Genomic DNA, 19,373 nt, shown 5'->3' with positions numbered 1-19,373 from the left:
TTAATTAAATGTAGAATAAATATAATTATCACTTTGAAATAAAATATTTTATTGCATCAACTATATTAAACAAATGTTGTTATCCAAACTTATCTTAGATAACATCATTTGTTTATGGTAACCTTATTTTCTTAAAAACAGACGTATACCACATATAACCTGTGAATGCACTCAATCCAAACCATGTAAAAATATAAGAAGTGTGCTCGTTCCTTAATGTGACTCGTGTTTGATTCGGTATAGGTTTATCAGGATCATAAAGTATTTGATCAGAGGACTCTCTGACATCCAAAAATACCGGTAATGTTGATCCTGTCAACTCAGCTATATAAGGCACATTCCTGGGATAAAAGATGATGTTATAAACATGATAAAAATTAAAAATGATATTACAAATACCTGTACAAAAGCGTGCCTCCAGATTGTTGTCTAGGAGCAAACACAGATCTGTCTTCAGTATGTCTTACAACACCAATTAATGTTACTGGCTCATTGTTTTGAGAACTTTCTTTCTCAGCATCGTTCTGTATGACTTTTCTTTTATTTGCTGGTATCCAGCCTCGATTAACCATAATAGTACCACTGTAATAATAAATAATTAAATAAATTATATATATGCATATATATATATAATACTCAACTCACTCTCTGTCCAATAGTTTAAAAGGTGTAATAACATGAAATCCTGTACCAGAATGTTTACCCCCTTGGCTCAAAAGTCCGCCTTTAGAGGAATCACCATCAACAATTAATGATCTTGGTCCCATAAGAACACTCTTTTCTGGTACATAATGACCACGGACAATCACCGGATGATATTCCATATTCGTTAGATAAGATATACTATAATACTTGACAAATAAATACTTTACATATTAAGTATTCTATATATAACTTACTCATCTGGTAGTGGTATAGGTTTCAAAGTAGTTCTAGCTTTTAAATCAGCAATTAAGTCTTCTTTCCATCGACGTCTCTTGACTTGCCAGCATCCGAGAGCAAATGAAGATATAGGTACTACCTGCAGTAATAAAATGATATTTAATAATGTTGAAATAATCAGTATGAATAATAATCATTACAAACCAATAAACACCAACCAAAAGGTGTTATTTTATTATCTGGTTTCTTTTCATTGAACTTTAATTTATGTTTAAATGATAAAAATCTAATAGAATTCGTATAGGATATATTTTTACATGAATTAAAACGTAGTACATATCTGGTGTTTGAGATCATGATTTTAATTATTGTAAATATAGTTAAATAAATTGTAATTGAAAGCTCGTTTTATGTATTTTTGTTATTCTAGTTTATTTCCTATTTATTTGGTTATGAAGAAAATTTTGTGCAACTGTCAAATTGACACTGAACTGTCAATTAAAAAACCGTTTAATTCAAATTCTGATAATTGCAATTCATTTGTTAAAAAATTGTATTTATAATCAGTTTTTTAATAAAATTGAGATATTTGATATCAATATATATTAGTTAGTATACGTTTATTATCTGAGATATTTATTTAGCTATGAATATACAAATACATATAGCTTTATTTTAAATTTTTTATTTATGTCTTAAATATTGCCTAATTATTTCAATTTTTCACAAGTTTTTGTATTAATTACTACTATAATGAGAAAGTACTAGGACAATATCGAGATATGCTTATATATCTATAAAAAAATTGATAAAATAATTTATATATTATTATTCATATTAATTATAGAATGTATTACATTGTACTAATGTTTAGTACTATAGTACTATAGTAATTTTAAAATTACCCCAAATATTTTTGAGGATACATTAATTTTAGTATTTATTTTGTTACCAAACATTAATTAATAATATTGTAATATTAATACAATATTAATTATTTAAAGTAATTTAAATGATTAGTCTTGTCATATAATTAATTATATGACAAGAGAAATCATTTAAAGTACTTTAAATAATTAATATTGTATTAATATTATAATTTTTTTTTTTTAATAGTACTGTTTCGTTGGGAAAATTCAAATTATTACATGTTATACTATGATGTCTATACATCACAATAAAGACAAAATTAGCATCTTTTTACAATTATTTGAAATAAAAACATAATATATTGGAAAAGTACCTCGCCCTTATCCAGACAGAAACTTAAATCAAGAGAACTCTTATAAGAATATTATTAAATTATTTATTTTAATTGTGGAATGTTTAAATTCTATTATTATGATATGCTTGTTTATATATCTATTATAATAACAAATAATAAAGTATTCTCCTATAAATATTTGAAATATGTACAATTACTTATATAAAAAATTACCAAATAAGTTTACCTTATTGCATCTACCCAACATTTTTTTCTGTTATCTCGTGTGCATAGAAAGAAATTCCAATTTGTTCGGTTCTTTATTTTCTCCAAATTTCAACATTAGTTTCTGTTTATTTTATTTATTTATATTAATCCATTGATCCATTTATCGTACTCTAATGGATCAATCATTATCTTGACATACGGGATTAAAAATATTAAGCCTGAAAATTAATCAAATCAAATCAAATCATATGAAATTTTGTTATTTACTATTTGTGCGTAGAGACAGAATAAATACTTTCACAAACACACTGATATATATGTATATATATATATATATATATATATATATATATATATATATAGAAAATATATATAAAAATATATATTTTAACACATTGTTGAAACTTTATCCTAGGGCTTTATATTATTAGGCAATGTTATAGTTGATTTAAATGTATGTATAATTTGTATAATTTGTATATATATATATATATATATATATTATATATATAATATTATATACATATATTACATATTTATCATATTAAACTATTTAATTACATTCTTATCTTTTGTGTAATTTACTAATAATCCCTTTTATGGTTTTCGTTCAATCGTACCGCCTTTGATAAAATAAAGTAGAATTTAGTAATGTTCTATTTATATTATTTATAGTTATTTTCTTAATCCCTAGATCATTTCACAAAGTTCAACAATGCACTCCAATATCATTAATATATAAATATAATACATACTTTATATATATATATATATATATATATATATATATATATATATTCACTAGTCATCCGTTAGGAATTTCAGGTTTTTCTGTTTCCGAATTTTCAGGAAATTTTACAGGGGGTCACTTGGCTACTATTTTTCGACCTTCAAATGAACGTATTTCAAAAATAAATTAATTACATTGAACTTGATAAATAAATAAATTTATAAATAAATTATCAATTATAATAAATAATCAATTTTATTTATGTCAAAAATAATTATTTCACATGTATTACGTTCTTCTTATATATCACATTTTTCGTTATTCTTACGGTTGACGAAAGACAATAAAAGATTTTACATTGAATTTAGCAAGAAACAAAATAATAAAAAAACTTTGAAAATCAAATATAAAACCTTTTCTACTAAAATCAGAATTATATAGAGCAAGGCTTCTTAAACTTTTGTCCCGTCGGGACTCCATTTATGACTGCGATCTTCCTGGCTGACAAATATAAAAAAATAAATTAATATTTTTAAATAATTTATAAATTTATTTATAGTTTAAGAATTCGTTGAATACATACAAAACATCATACATATAAAAATCGACCCCATTTGAGGTCGCGACCCATAGTTTAAGAAACCCTGATATAGAGGTCTCCAGGACGTACCGCTTGTGCTACAAAACCCCTCACAAGTATATAGTAAAAATACAAGTGCCGATGATGGCAAAAATGGCAAAAGCCTAAAATTAAATCACAATAATGTCTACCTTACTATCAGTTCGACCCTGTGTGTGACAGATTTTTTTCCTACAATCACGACGGCAAGGAGATTATCAATTAATCCCTAAAGAACACTGAATTACATTTTGTTTCGTTGTAAAGCAAAAAAAAAAAAAATCAATGACGATAATAATAAATTTCCGATAAGACAAAACCAATCGGTTGCTCTTTAGGCTTTGATCATAAACGTTTTAGAATCGTCATTGATAAAAGGTCGAAACTTGAATAGAACTTAATTCTGGTACTACTTTCAGTAATCCTGATAACTTAAAATCTGGTGAGTTGTAATCTACCTTGGTCTAAGTGCTTATTTGTTTCTTTCGAAATGAACAAGATATTGCTCTGGTTCATCCTGGCGTTGTCAGGTGTCCTGGTTAACGCATATGCTGTGACATATAATGAAACTGCGCATCCTGATACGTTGCCTGTTAAATCGTTCAAGGAGATCTACGATGGCTTGGAAAGCGATGGTGAGTACATGAGTTGTTAAGGTACGGGACTTTTGATATTAGACTAAATAAATCATTTAAATATCTAACAATAAGAATAAATATTATAAAATCACATTATTCATATCAAGTGAAGATGTTTAATAGTTACAACAGATATAAGTCAAAATGCCCACCTAAACGACTTCCACCTTAATCGGCAGTCTCGTACTTTCTAAAGCAAATTTAAGGTAGGAAGAGTGGCTGCAGATCGCTATAAAATTACTTATTCTTGCAGATAATTAAATTTTATACAACTTGGCTAAACTTATCACTCATGTCAACTGAGTAGTTTAAAAGCTACAATAACAATACTAAAAAAATCCACAAATTATGATAATTTCTTTAGTTCACTTGCTAGTGCGTTTCAAAGTATACCGCAGATTATTTAAGCATTAGACTATATATCGATAATTTAATTTTGTGTTTTTGGCATTTTCGAAAAACAACATTCAGATCAACTGAATAATTTAAAAATTGCAAGATATTTAATTAAAATGCATCATACCTTTACCTTCTCTAGAAGAACGCTCCTACTTCCTTCTGTTCGAGTTGGCTCGCGGCTTCAGCATTATGGAAAGCAAATTTCCTTTGGGATTCTATCCCATAACAAGGGCCAGATGTCACACTGGACTTAGAGTCCCCGACGACCTCGACATACCTAAGGAATTATCCGATAAATTTTTGGTATGTAAAAATTGAACTTTCCCTTCTCGACTAATATAAATCCAGTCCAAATTTACCTATTGAGGATACTTATCTAATTATCTAGGCCTTCGGTGTATCAGAAAGCGAATCTGAGTCTCTCTACCGTTGGGTGGCCAACAGTTTCAAGATTCACGTAGAGCGCCGCGTCAAGTTGCGCCAGAACGTCGTCTGCTTCCCCAACGGCGCCTGCATCGACCTGGACGACGTGGGCAGCCACTGTTGCCCCTTCTGAAAATGGAAATTGAATTATTTTTTAATATAATCGAATTTATATCAATTGTAGAAAGGGTTCGTGAAACTAGTGGTGAGCCTCAAGAAAATATTACATATATTTGTAATGATAATTGAATATGTATATATTATAATAAACATGTTGAAACCCTGATTGGTTTATTTTGATTTATAAATATTTTATCTTCAATTATAACTCTTCAGGTATAACTTCTGATAAGTTCTGGCAAATACAAAATTGAATATTGATCTAGGTTACAATAAAAGGACTCTACTAAAAGCAATATTTGTCCCCGGATTTTCAAAAAATATAGGTCTAAATAAAATCTTTGCTCTAACTTGATAATAAAATTACAAAATCAAATATTTGAAAATGCTATTTACAATTATGCTTAAATAAGGGGGCGTCCATTAATCACCTGAGGTTTTTAGGGGGAGGAAGAGTTTAAAGAAAAATCACGAAATATCACGTGGTGGGTGAAGGGTATAGTAAGATATCACGTGTATTTATTTTTTAACTGATTTTAAAAAAAATCTAACATTTTCAAAAAAATCAAAATTTTTACAGTTTTATCACGTAACTAAAAATACACGTAATGTTTGGTGGGGGAGGGGGGAGTTAATTTTGAATATCATCATGTATCACCAAGGGGGAGGGGAGGTCCAAAAATCCTGAAAAACTCGCTCACGTGATTAATGGACGCACCCTCAGGTATAACTTCTAATAAGTTCTGGCAAAAATAAAATTTGGATATTGATCTAGGATATAATAAAAGGACTCTACTAAATACCTGAATAAATTTCTACTTGAATATAGATTATAAGACTATGAAAATAAGGTGACCATACGTTCCGGTTTGGCCGGAACAGTCCAGCATTTCCACCTTGTGACCCGAGTTTTTCTAAAAGCAATATTTGTCTCGGATTTTCGAAAAATATAGGTTTAAATTAAATCTTTGATCTAACTTAAAATTAAAATTACATCTACCCATCAAATATTTGAAAATGCTATTTACAATTATGCTTATATAAGGAGGCGTCCATTAATCACCTGAGTTTTTTAGGGGAAAGGGGGTTTTGAAAAAAAATCACGAAATATCACGTGAGAGAGGTAGGGGTATAGTAAAATGTGTGTGTACTTATTTTTTAACTGATTTTTTTTAAAAAAATCAAACATTTTCAAAAAAATCAAAATCTTACAGTTTTATCACGTATGTAACTAAAAATACACGTGATGTTTGGTGGGGAAAAAGAGGTAATTTTGAATATCCATGTATCACCAAGGTGGAGGGAAGGTCCAAAAATCCTTAAAAGCTCGCTCACGTGATTAATGAATTAATCCCTAAGAAGACAAGTTAAAATAGCCAATATCACGAAAGTTAACAAAAATTATGAAAATGAACTTCTTGACAGCCTAGAATAATTGCTAAATATTTTTAAATTGTTATGAAAAAAATTGAACAAAATTTAATAATAAGTTTGAAAGCTAAAAAAACATATAGATCCAAAAATATAAGATAAAATATAACATATAACTTGAATTCAAATGAGTAATTTTTTTTTAAGAGACAGATTTTTATTGCATTCTTAAATTCAAATCCATGCGCCCGAAAACGTGGACGAAAAATTGTATTCATAATACATACACACACATCCATTTTTTCTGAGGTATGACAAAATGTCCAGAAACCTAAAAAACGTGAAGAAATGTAAAAAAATTTCAATTTCGATTTTTGAACGATTACAACGACTTACTCTACGGGAAGTTGAAAAATATGGTCGCCTTAATGAAAAATACCTGCGAGTTTAGATATGTATTGGAAAAGAAGTACCACAATGTGCTATAGGCTTGTGCAAAATGGAGAAACTACAGGAAACTGCAAGCCGGAGCATCAAAGTAGAAGTTCGGCTAGTAAAAAGTGAACCGTAAACAAAGAAGAAAAAAAGGTAAAAATAATAATTCTAATAACATATCATCATCATCTCTAACCAGCATCACGATTAATGGAACCCTATATCTTTACACCTTTTTCTAAATCAGTCTAATACCTATCCCTCCTCTCTTGTGTCCCCCCAGTGTCACGTACTGGTGGGGGCCGCAGCCGCCGCCGAGCGTGGGTGCTCCTCTCATCTCTCGGTCACTTCAGTTCAAGTTTAACGTTAGGCCGGTAAGGTTGCCGTCGTGAATAAATGGGGAAAACCTAATTTGTGTTAAAACTAAAAATAATTGATTGGTGAAGATATATTGATTGGTTTGAATTGAGGGTTTTTGGATTTGTGGACGTTTGAGAGTGTTCGTTTTTTGTTGGACAGAGTGGTGGTAAAGGACATGTGGATGATTATTTAGATGACAGGTAATTGTTAAAAAATATTGAATTATATATATATATATGTATATATACCATAAAAATAATAATAAATTCTAGAGAGTCAATTACTTGTTTTGCAAACAGTGCGGCCTACAGAACTCTTTCAATATAAACAATGTAATTCTTAAGTATAACACACAATTGCGACTTTTTATAAGTTTTTGTTAGAAGAGTTATGAGTTTTATTATTTGTTGTTATAACTATTGGGACAGGTATTAGCACTTTGAGGATATATTAATATTGCAAAATTGTAACACAAACATTTTGTACAGCGCATTAAAAATGCCATCTCCACTCACATGGGTAGGGTACAATTTGATCTAATGTTTTATAACTCAAAATTTTGTGAGAAAAGCTATCAATGTTAGTAATTATAACAATAATAGGTACTTTAATGTATGACAAATTCACAAAACAAGACAATAGTGTAGTGTATATTGTGTCCTTTGGAGCTCTTGAAATTTGTCATATGTCAGTATTGTTTGCATACATTTAGATATGTATTCATCTTGATAAAATCTATATAACTCAAAACTTTGTTAAAAAACCTATCAGTTTTATTATCCGTAGTTATAGTAGATACTTAAACGTTAATATATCCAAATTGCAAGCTTGTAGAACAATCGGTGCATTTTGTAGAGCTAATTAAAATGGCTTTTTAAATTTTGTGCTATATTCATCCATTGGCGTTGAGCACAATTTGATAAAATCTCTTATACCACAAAATTTAGCAAGAACCTACCAGTTCTAATATTTGTTACTATAACAAACATTTTGAGGTAAGACTCACTCAAATTGCAGGGTTTAGTACAAACTTTTTATACTGTAAAGCTCATCCAGAACATCATCACAGAATAGCCTGATATCCACTTATAAATTGTGATTGAATCTCTTGTGACCCCATCAATTTTAGTATTTGCTATCATCATAGTCACTTTGAAAAACCATATATTCAATAGTCAATTTTGTAGTATAAACGATGTGACCATACCAGGATAAGATCTATTTCTATCTTGTAAGAAGTAATCAATTGCAATGCAATTGTAATTTTTTTATGCAAAAACCTTTTTTTTCTCCACGATCTTCTCTTCCAAGTTATTTTATAACGAGGTCGTCCACGGTCACAATCTGTGACAGTAGAATAGAAGAAGAATGTACAACTAGGTTGATGCTGATGATGTTACATGCATATTTGAATCATATTCCACAAAAAATATTGCAGGATAAAAAACATCAGATGATAATTATGGATGTTGATTAACCCCAAATCTGGTTCTAGATTTAATTCAGGAGTTGTGCATAAAATTCAGTTGCCTTCTACTAACCTCATCCTGATATTTGTTGCTCAATTTGGATTTTTTATACAGATCATTCCAGTTTGAAATTTTTTAGCCTAGAATAAAACAAGTGTTCCGAATTGTATTTTTTAGAACGGGTCAATTCCAAAAAACCGGTAATGTCTGTGTGAAATCATGACCATAAAAAAAGCAAACAAGTAAAACAAACGACTAAAAGTAGATGGAACGAATAGCAAAAGTAGAATATCGGAGCAAAGATCGGTATTTGTAAATATTAAATCAAGGAAGGTTTAACACTTTTTCTTTATCTATACACTACTAGTTTTTTACGTAAATTCCGCATTCAGAATAATATTTGGAGCACATTTGTTTCCGATGCGTGATACTGTACATAGTCGAGTACAATGGAAAAGCGCTGGACCATATTATTTTAAATTCCATGGACATGGAATTATTCACACACATACATAGACAAACACACACAAATTTGAAAAAAATACATTAAAACATATACTGTTAGTGTAATAACATAAAAGTGTCGTTATCATGAACAGTAAACTGTATACACAAAAATTGATGAGAATAGTATAACTCAAAATTTTGAGAAAAGTCGCTTGAATTTTATTACTTGTTTCTGTAACAGACAAATTGAAGAATGGTATCAGAATAACCCGATTCTTCTTTTTAACAAATTAAATAATAATTTTAATTATGTATGGAACACAATTAGAAAAAAAACCTTTATAAATCAACCTTTTCTTCAGAAAACTATTCAATTTTAGAATTTGCAGTTATAGGAGATACTTTGAAGATTGCATTGTCCGAATTTCAATATTGTAATACAAACGATGCGCCCTGTACAGCTCCTTGAAATTAATTATCTGGAACATATTTCATCCATAAAATTAGCATTTATACTCGCCCTTATAAACGGTGAATATTTCGATAAAATCTTTATAATTAAAAACCTATAAGTTTGACTATTAGTGGTTTTAAACTACTCTTTGAGAAATGGTATATTTAATTTTCAAGCTGTTAGTACAAATGAAAATTCCTACAAAGCTCTTTGGAAAATCCTACTCATACTGTGTTGATTTATTTGTACCAAAACAATAAAGAAAATCTATATATCGCATTGCTTCACAACTATTTTGAAAATTGGGTGTTTTCATATAAAAGTGTCTATTATAACGAAAAATAATTAAATTTACAAGTCTTTTATTAAAACTTTATAATTATAAGTTATATAAGAATTTTCAAAACTATGCACATGGTTATGCTACACGTGCAATGGATTTTGTTAAAAAATCAGTATGTTGATGGACATAAGTATGCTTTCAATAAGCTCAGCAGGACGCACTACTTGTATAGGTGTAAAATTTCTAAAATTGGATTTTCCTGAAAATTGATATAATCAAATATGGGTTTTCTCATAAATTCTGCTTCTATCCTGAAATATTTCTTGTACGGAGCCTTTTGCCAAACGATTATATTTCTTACACCTTAATGTGCAAAAAATTGTATTTTCATAACAATATTCTCGCAATAATGTTAATAATTTATTATGAATAATGCGAACATCTATTTTTCTCGCGCAAAGCAAAAGCTTTCACAATTAATTATCGATGCACAACGGTGGCGCGACCTTGTTGTTGTTTTAGAAATTTGTTGTTTTCATCGTTGTGGAAAATTGATTCGATTATAAATTAAATGTAATCTAGTTTAAATAAAATAGATTATTGGATATTATTACAACTATTTATGGGAATTTTATCCGTCGAAGAAAAGACGTGACTGCTTTGACCTAAAACAAAACTGCGACGAGAAAACTCAATTTTTGCTATTTTTTGTTCATTTTGTTCATTATATCATTTTAAAGAAAAATTTATTCAATTTTAACCGACGGGCAAATAAAACTCAATATTCTTAGACAAAATTACGTTATTGAAGTTTTACATTGGCAAAATAAGCAATTTAAATGGTTTATTGCTTTTGTCCATACTCTATGTTTAAGGGCTAATAAAATTTGTATGTAATTTTTTAAATAATTTTAATCACTCCATTTTTTACCAAATTTTATCTGGATTTTATTTCTCTACTACCTAAATTAGTCGCTTGTGAAAATAGTGAGACCACCTTCTGACTCAATTAGTTAAATTTGAAAACCTGAAAAATGGCGCAAAACAATTTCATTGCCCAAATAGTGAGGCTTTCAGTTACAAATTTGGCAGCAACAATAGATACTTTTTTAATCAAATTTCATATCAAGACACTAACTGAAACATGTATTTCTGTCGTTAAAAACTTACATTAATAATGAAAAAAAGGTTTCCCGTTCAGAATAAAAATTTAAACTACTTAATGAGCTCAAGAAAATATTTTTTATCATCAATCAGCAATAATTTACAAAAACAATTGCGTGCCAGTAATTGGGTCATAAAATATAAATAATTGTTTCGCTAATTTAATTATTGCTCTTATGCAAAAAACTGGGTTAAATAATACAAAACAAGTGCACAATATTAAAGCAAACATAATTACAAAAAACTGAATTAATAAAATCTACCTAAATTAAATCGTGTTTACATCATAGTGCGAAATATGGCTGATATACTTTTTCAAAGAGCTTTACAGGATGTACTGTTTTTACTATGATTTTGTAATTTGAACATCTTATTCCTTAAATATTCTATTATGATAATAAAAAATAAAATCATAAGGGTTTCGGCAAAAGTTAGAGTTATAAATTTTTTATCAGTGGTAAGAAAGTGGTATGGGTTGATTTAGCATTGACAAATTGGAATGCAATTCTACTGACAAGCAAAATGCAATAAGAGTACAAAATTATTCATATGTATATATATATATATATATATATATATATATATATTATAATTTTAGAAATCGCGTTCTAAATCTCACTTTACGATGAGAATATTTTTATTTTATTTATGTTTCCATTCAAATCAAATATATAATTATATTGCGTGTACCATTGAAAGTGATCGCGTTATGTGAAATTATTTAAAAAAATTTAAACATAAACAAAACGATTATAACATCATAACACGCTAGAAAATATTATAACAATAATTAATTATAGTAATTAAAAGCGAATACTTAATAATAAATTCAACCATGGATAATAATAATAATAAGAATATAAGACCAAACTTGATTTCTTATGATCTCTAAGACTCTATTGACGGACTCTACTGAATTTCAGATCGTGAATGAATCTGGTAAAATCTTTCATTCTAAGAACACACTGGAGATCAGAGACACGGATACAAAATACAAAACACACAGTAAAGTTCATATTAGTATTCAATTTTTACGGATCGTATGGACAAGTATAAAAGTCAATAGAATTAGTCCTTATATTATAGTTATTGTTTCTATTATTTTAGATTGCATGTCAGTAGATTTGTTTTCGAATATTGGTCAGAGATTTAAAAGAATTTTACTCTCTACGAATTAGAGATAATAATAATAAATGGTAGTCAGCCCGAAGGCAAGTCCATGGTGTGAGAGCTCTTTGTGGTCGTCCATTCCCATTGCCACTATTACCCGTGTAAGTCGTCAATCGTCTGCATTCTTCTTCTTCCCATTCCTTTCAGTCCTTTTATTTTACCCTCGACGACGTCGTGCTGGAGGCACTCTTTTTGCAGAAGGTGTCCGATCCAGTTTCTTTTTTCTTTCAGGATTGTGCTGAAAAAAGTCCTTTCTTCTCCCACTCTTCTCAGGACATCTTCATTTGTTATTTTGTCTATGCACTTTATCTTCTCCATGCGCCTCCAGCACCACAATTCAAAGCTTTCCAGGTAGTTCTTGTCGGCCTTTCTTAGAGTCCATTTCTCCGATCTATACAGAGCTATGATCCATACATAGCACTTTATTAGTTTATTCAGCAAGTCAAGACTCAGTAGCTCTCTTCTTTGTGAATCAGAGATATGGACCCTAAGTATAAGTCAGTAGAGCTCATTATAAATTAGTTGCTAAATCCATTATGTCAGTTTGCTCGTCAGTATAGTCTCATTCTTCCTCTAATTTAATTAATTAGAATTATACTCTTCATTAAGTGAATTTGTAAAAATAAACTAAATAAAAAATTTTAGGCACACGACGAAATGTACTTCTTAGAATAATATTAAGATTTTCAATAATTTTTGTGTTGAGTTAGATCACGCACAATAATAACTCAATTTTCAAAAATTCCAAAATATATTTTTCAATTTTTATCAAATTTGCAAAAGATCAATAAAAGAGAGTTTGCCTTAGGACAAAACTAGTTTCTTTGCCCTTGGTCGCGGGCCCTCTGTCTATTTTTGGAATAGAAATGCAGATAAGAAATTATAACAGCGCGTTACTACTCCGACCGCAAACTATCTCGGAGAAGAAATAAGTAAAGTAGCTCAGAATGGACACAAGAAAGTCAAGTTTTTGCGAGGAAAGTCGACTCGAGGACAGGTTTTTATCGAAAACATCATAATATCGAAATAGATCCATGACTAAGCCTGCAGCACTAATTCAAGTGCAGAATAATCAATTTCAGATTTAAAAAAAAGTTTATTATATCTATTGTCGTTTTTGAACCATTCGATTCAATTAAATATGTATAAGATATCTAATTATACCTATAAGATACTCCAAAATTGCAATTGAAGTAGACAAATGATTAGATGCAATTGTTCCTAATATTGTACATTTAAACCATATGATTAATGCATGAAAGAATTTTGAACAAAATCAAAATAGCTGCAAAAATTCTGTCTTTGCAATGTTTATGCCCTACAACAGCTCAGTTTATTCTAAAAGTTAAGTTATTGGAATGATCTTAGGTACAGTAATCGTAAAGTGCTAGAATTCACATTTGTACACTTATTAATTAAATCACATATAACATTTAAACTATTCGATTCATCTGAATGATGAGGTCTAATGTGTTCACGGTTGAACAAGATTTTGTAACATCAGAAGTCTCTGCAACAATTCAATCTCCTCTAAAGACGTGAAATTTGATTAGAAACTTCATTAAGAAAAAATTACTCAGGACGCACCGTTTGTACCAAGTTATTGAATTTAGAATATGTCATTTTTCAGAATATTCATTATAAAAACAAAATTTTATAAATATTTTAAATTATGAAAGGTTATATACAACCATACTTGAATACAACTTGTAATTAATGTTATAAGTGAGTATCTTTATCAACGATGATCTTTGGTAGACTATATTCAAAAAACTAATTTTTGCTTGCGAGAGATTTAAATCTAATTAAACATTTTTGTATAGATAATATCTTCGTCTTATTTTATCTTATTTATTTTTCCATAAAATCTTGGTATTTTAGTGATGTAAAATAACTGTAATATCTTCAGTCGACCTTTTTGTACGCCGCCGATAGGAATTTATACGTAAAACGGGAAACAGAATTTGAAACGCTGGAAGATGAAGATTTAACGACTCTTCTTCATTTTCTTCGTGAAAAGACTTATTGTTTAATTTTATGTTATTTATATAAAATCGAATTTATCAACAGCACTTGTATATATATATATATATATATATATATATATATATATATATATATATATATATATATATATATATATATATATATATATATATATAAATGCATATATATATATCAGCGTTTAAAAAACTAATAAAAAATCAAGGTAAAATTTTATATCCATACTTTTTATAGTTTTCTCAGTGCCGACAGTTTAATTGTTTCTTATTTTTAACGCCAAAGTTTCGTAACACAAATAAGTTGCTTCTTTGACTCTAAAATGTATGAGCTTCACAGGATGCCTTAGACTCTAAGGCCTAGATCTTTATTATTCCTTATTATTAATTATTACTTTCCTAAAAAATTTGTAAAACAGTGGTGCTAGCGGGGCTAGAATAAAACTACTAACCCAGAGAACGTGACTAAACAACATGCATTTGTTGTTTGTTTGTTAGTAATTATATATTTTATTAACATATTTAAATGAATTCATTGCCATTCGACTGACTTTCCACGTTTAATGTTTTTGCTTTAATTTCAAAAGCACCTTTCTAATCATAATCATAATATTAATAATCACTATCACTTTTCTACAAGTGCGTTTGCGCAAATAATTACACGATTATGAATATTTAAAAAAAGTTCTATAGTAGTATGTCATTAAAATAATCTAATGACTTTGTTCAAACAATAGTAATTAATGCAATAAGAATAGACACTATGAAAGATAACATATCTCAATTACAAAGCTGTAATACAAATGGTGCATCCTGAAAAGATCTTGGAAAATATTAATCAATCAGAGTCAATTTACACTACTTTTGCAGATAAAATCCTACCCAATTTAAAAAGTTGTTAAAACCTACCAAACTAATTTTAGCATTTGCTATCGCAATAAATAGTATTGGAGAAGGATATGTTAAAATAAAAAATTGCAAAGTAATTCAAAAATAAATCTTCACGTGCATGAGATTTGTACGCCAAAATTCTTGTTACTCAATCATCAATGTTAGGTACTTTCTATTAAAAATTGGCCAAATTCATTTTCTAAACCAAATCATGTACAAAGGTTGTCTTTCATCATAGACCTGTCTTCATGTGTGACTGACCGCATAGCTCGTCGGCTTTTACTTTTATTTTATATAAAGCAATTTCCTACAAAATTAACAAACATAATCAGCAAACAATAGACAATTGCCTTCATGTCGGTGGCGATTTTCCTTATCCAATTGTATAATAATTCCAATGTAACAATACTGGTATTGTTTCTGATGCAAAGACAATGCAGTTGACACAATCTAATTCGATAAGATTTATGGTTACAGATTAAGATAGATTGGTCGGAATTAAGATAGAATCATGAATAAAAAAAATGCTCATCTTTGCTATTCTGAAGACAAGTACGGAACCTTGAGTCTGGTTCTTCTCCCATCTTGAGAGGACGTCGGAGACCTTTCACCTTGAGTCCAAGAGACCTCCACCACTTTTATTGTTTTGTGATCCGATACGATGCGATTTGGAAATTGAAGAAAAATGATAACAGCTCTCTTCAAAATAGCATATAACTCAATTTATTTCAAAATACTTCTCGGTTCTAGTACTTTTTCTAATAGAAGATATTTTGCGGTATACCATATTCAAATTAAAAGGCTGTACATACTGTGCGTCCTATAAACAGTGTAAATATTTGTTAATTATTGTTTACTCACGCTTAGTATGGAAATCAATTTCATGAACTATTTAATAACTGAAAATTTTGTTAGAACACTTATCCATTTTAGTATTTGTTTTCAAACAGATTTTTGAAAGATAATGTATTCTAATTACAAGTGCAAACGGTGCATCACGATCAATGTAAGATATATATATATAATTATATATATATATATATATATATATATATATATTTATATATATATATGTATATATATATATATATATATAAACAGTTAATATGATTTACATTCCGCAAATTGGGTTATTAACGCTCAACTATGCGTTCTGGTTAAAAACGCATCAGGAGCAGCAATCTTTTTTTGAATAAAAGTATTTAAATCGTAAAACCGTTGTGAATAGATTATGTATATATATATATATATATATATATATATATATACCGACCATGCATACCTATAACTAATTGTAAGTATTATCAGTTATAAATTTTCAGTAATTGTATTATATAATGCAATATTGTTATTTATTTTCATAAAGCTCCTAATGAAGAAGACATTCCATATATCCGAAACATAAAAATAATCATAAACGAGAAACTAAATAAAGAATTTTAGTTCAGAATTATAAAATCATGAAAAATATATAGACGAACATATGCTAAATATTAAAATATTTTTCATAGTTCTGAAATGTTAAACTCAAAGTTCAAATTTAATTTTTTTCTTCAAATTTTAAAATATTTCACTAAATCATTTATTAATTATTTCTGGTATTTCATGATTATAAGATTGGATTACTTTTGATATATTTTAATAATTCTTTAATTTTGATTATTTTTTTATAATTATTGATTACTATTCATATTTTTTATAATTCTCAATAATTTATCATGATATTCATTAATATTAGAACTTCTAATAAATTATTAATCATATAAGATTTCAGGGCTCCATAATTCTGAAAATTTTCAATCTCTGGAAAATATTAGAATTAATAAGATATATAAATATTTGTGGTTAACACAAATATTTTGCACTTTGGAATTCGCCACAAACTTCTTTGTCAACATTCTTCCAATCGTCTTCGTCCTTTTTTCCAACATGACCAAAGAAAAGAAATAAATCAATTGCGTTGAAAAATGTCACCAGGGAATAAAACAAAATGTGCATCATAAAGATTCCATATATAAAATTTCAAGACTACTCACTGGGTACAATAATTATTGTGTTATTCATATTATTTTTTGGTCTTTAGACTTGGAATTGTTTTACCCCTTCGGTGGTGTGCAAAAAATCAATGTACGCCACTGTATAATGTTTTAGTTGTTTTATTATAATATTATACAATGATATTTGACAATAGCTTCGGTCAACGAACCGAGAACCTCCAAGGCGGCCGCGGGTTCCAGAGAAATACACAAACGCGATCTTTCTCGTACAGGAACGGGACACGGGAATAGTGCGGGCGCCGACGAGAAAAATAAATTTAACTAGTGGGGCGCATGGCATTGTGCCTTAAGGCAAATTGCTGGAACTTCCGGAACAAAAATTATTATTTTTTAAAAAACGAATAATATATTTGAAAAAATTTTACTTCGAAAAAAATAGATTTTTGAGAAACTATAAAATTGACAAAAAATTGCTTGAAAAAAAATGTTTTCTTTATTTTGACATATTTTGGATATTCTGAACTTTTTTTCAAAGCAATTTTGACTTTAGCAAACTGCTTTAACTGCATAGAGACGAACTGTTAAAGCGCGTAAGCGCCGCGTTGCCGTCTAACTGATAAACATTAGTACGGAACCCATATGAATATATATACTTAACAAAACAAAATATATACTTATGATTTGATATGAATATGTCTAATGATCATTTTTGACTGCCAAATGTCATTTTTTTTACATTTTTCATTGCATCTCTGAAACCGCTAGACTTGCCTTTATGAAAATTTGACCAATTCTTCATTTTGTCAATACAAGTAACATTCTTTTGAAATATTAAAATCCGACGCTCCGTTCTCTTAAAAACTGAGTTACCAATTTTGGCACTTTTTGCCTGGCATCTTCGGAATGGCTAGACCTGCCTCCGCCAAAAATTAATCAGCACGTCTCCTTATCAATACGAATCGAATGTTTTTTGAATTATTCAAATCGGTTGATCGGTGTTCCCGGAATCGTCGACGAAAATTTGTATCCGCACACACACACGCACACACATACACACACACATACATCTATTTTTTCTAAGGTATGTCAAAATATTCAGAAACTTTTGAAACGTAAAGATATATAAAAATTTTCATTTTCGATTTTTTTGCGATTACTATAACTTGCCCTACATGAAATTAATAATTACATAAAAAAACCTAATTGAATCATAACTAATATCAAAGATTACTTATCTTTTTCACGAATCATATATAGAACTAATTTTTATATGTTTCTTATAATTATTATATGTAAAATAATCAATTCAAATGACTCTATAGGACGCACTTTTTTAATTTTAATATATTATATTTCAAACTGTCTATGATGACAAATACTAAATTCGGAAGGTTCTTAAAACACTTTTTGATTTGTAAAAGATTTTATCAAACCATGTTTCATGCGTAAGTGAGATTATGAATCTTTGGGTAATTTACCAATTTTGCTCTCGGATGATTGATATTTTGAGAAAGCTCTGCAGGATGCACAATTAATCTTTCAATCTTGTAATTTAGATATATTATTCCCTAGACAACAAGATATATTATTATAACAACGAATGCTATAATTGACAAGTTTTCTCAAAAAAATTTGAGCTATAAGAAGTTTTGATCCATCTCAGGGGGCGTCCATTAATCACGTGAGCGATTTTTTAATGATTTTTGAACCAAGGGGGGGATACATGGTGATATTCAAAATTACTCTCCCTCCCCCACTAAACATCACGTGCATTTTTAATTACGTGATAAAACTGTAAAATTTTTGAATTTCTTCTGAAAATGTTTGATTTAAAAAAATCAGTTAAAAAATAATGCGCGTGATATCTTACTATACCCCTCCCTCCCCCACGTGATATCTCGTGATTTTTTGTCAAACCCCTCCTCCCCCTAAAAACATCACGTGATTAATGGACGCCCTCTCATATGTGCTCTGTACTAAATAGTTCTACATGGTTTTTGTAATAAAAAGCTCTATAACCGTTTTCTTATGAAACTTTGTACTTTGAGTACATTCGTTACATCTCAAAGTGTCTATTATAATTTCCTGA

At 28.9% G+C, this 19,373-nt stretch overlaps 3 protein-coding genes across 3 annotated transcripts in view; 1 reads left to right on the top strand and 2 right to left on the bottom strand.

Annotated features, from left to right (window-relative positions):
- Nucleotides 1-112: 112 nt before the first annotated feature.
- On the bottom strand, nt 113-1,285 carry LOC113380905 (SURF1-like protein). The gene is made up of 5 exons (XM_026619959.1): nt 1,087-1,285; nt 900-1,021; nt 646-843; nt 400-582; nt 113-341 (listed from the first exon to the last, which is right to left on the bottom strand). Exons 1-5 carry the CDS (start codon nt 1,237-1,239, stop codon nt 113-115), a joined length of 885 nt encoding a protein of 294 aa, XP_026475744.1. The 5' UTR covers nt 1,240-1,285.
- Nucleotides 1,286-4,067: 2,782 nt separating this feature from the next.
- Nucleotides 4,068-5,402, top strand: LOC113363838. Its single transcript, XM_026606316.1, has 3 exons — nt 4,068-4,298; nt 4,840-5,003; nt 5,089-5,402. Exons 1-3 carry the CDS (start codon nt 4,154-4,156, stop codon nt 5,254-5,256), a joined length of 477 nt encoding a protein of 158 aa, XP_026462101.1. The 5' UTR covers nt 4,068-4,153; the 3' UTR covers nt 5,257-5,402.
- An 8,468-nt stretch (nt 5,403-13,870) lies between these two features.
- The window catches only part of LOC113380898 (25S rRNA (cytosine-C(5))-methyltransferase nop2-like), a 7,759-nt gene continuing 2,256 nt past the window's right edge, over nt 13,871-19,373 (bottom strand). Inside the window, exon 9 of the mRNA XM_026619956.1 lies at nt 13,871-13,926. Coding sequence (XP_026475741.1) covers nt 13,871-13,926 — 56 coding nt within the window. The remainder of the gene's footprint in view (nt 13,927-19,373) is intronic.

This window comes from Ctenocephalides felis, unplaced genomic scaffold (genome assembly GCF_003426905.1).
Source record: "Ctenocephalides felis isolate EL2017-DRISC unplaced genomic scaffold, ASM342690v1 CF-g0.4_SCAFFOLD_00845, whole genome shotgun sequence".
Classification (NCBI taxonomy): Eukaryota; Metazoa; Arthropoda; class Insecta; order Siphonaptera; family Pulicidae; genus Ctenocephalides; species Ctenocephalides felis.
This window is presented reverse-complemented; position numbering and strand designations above follow the sequence as displayed.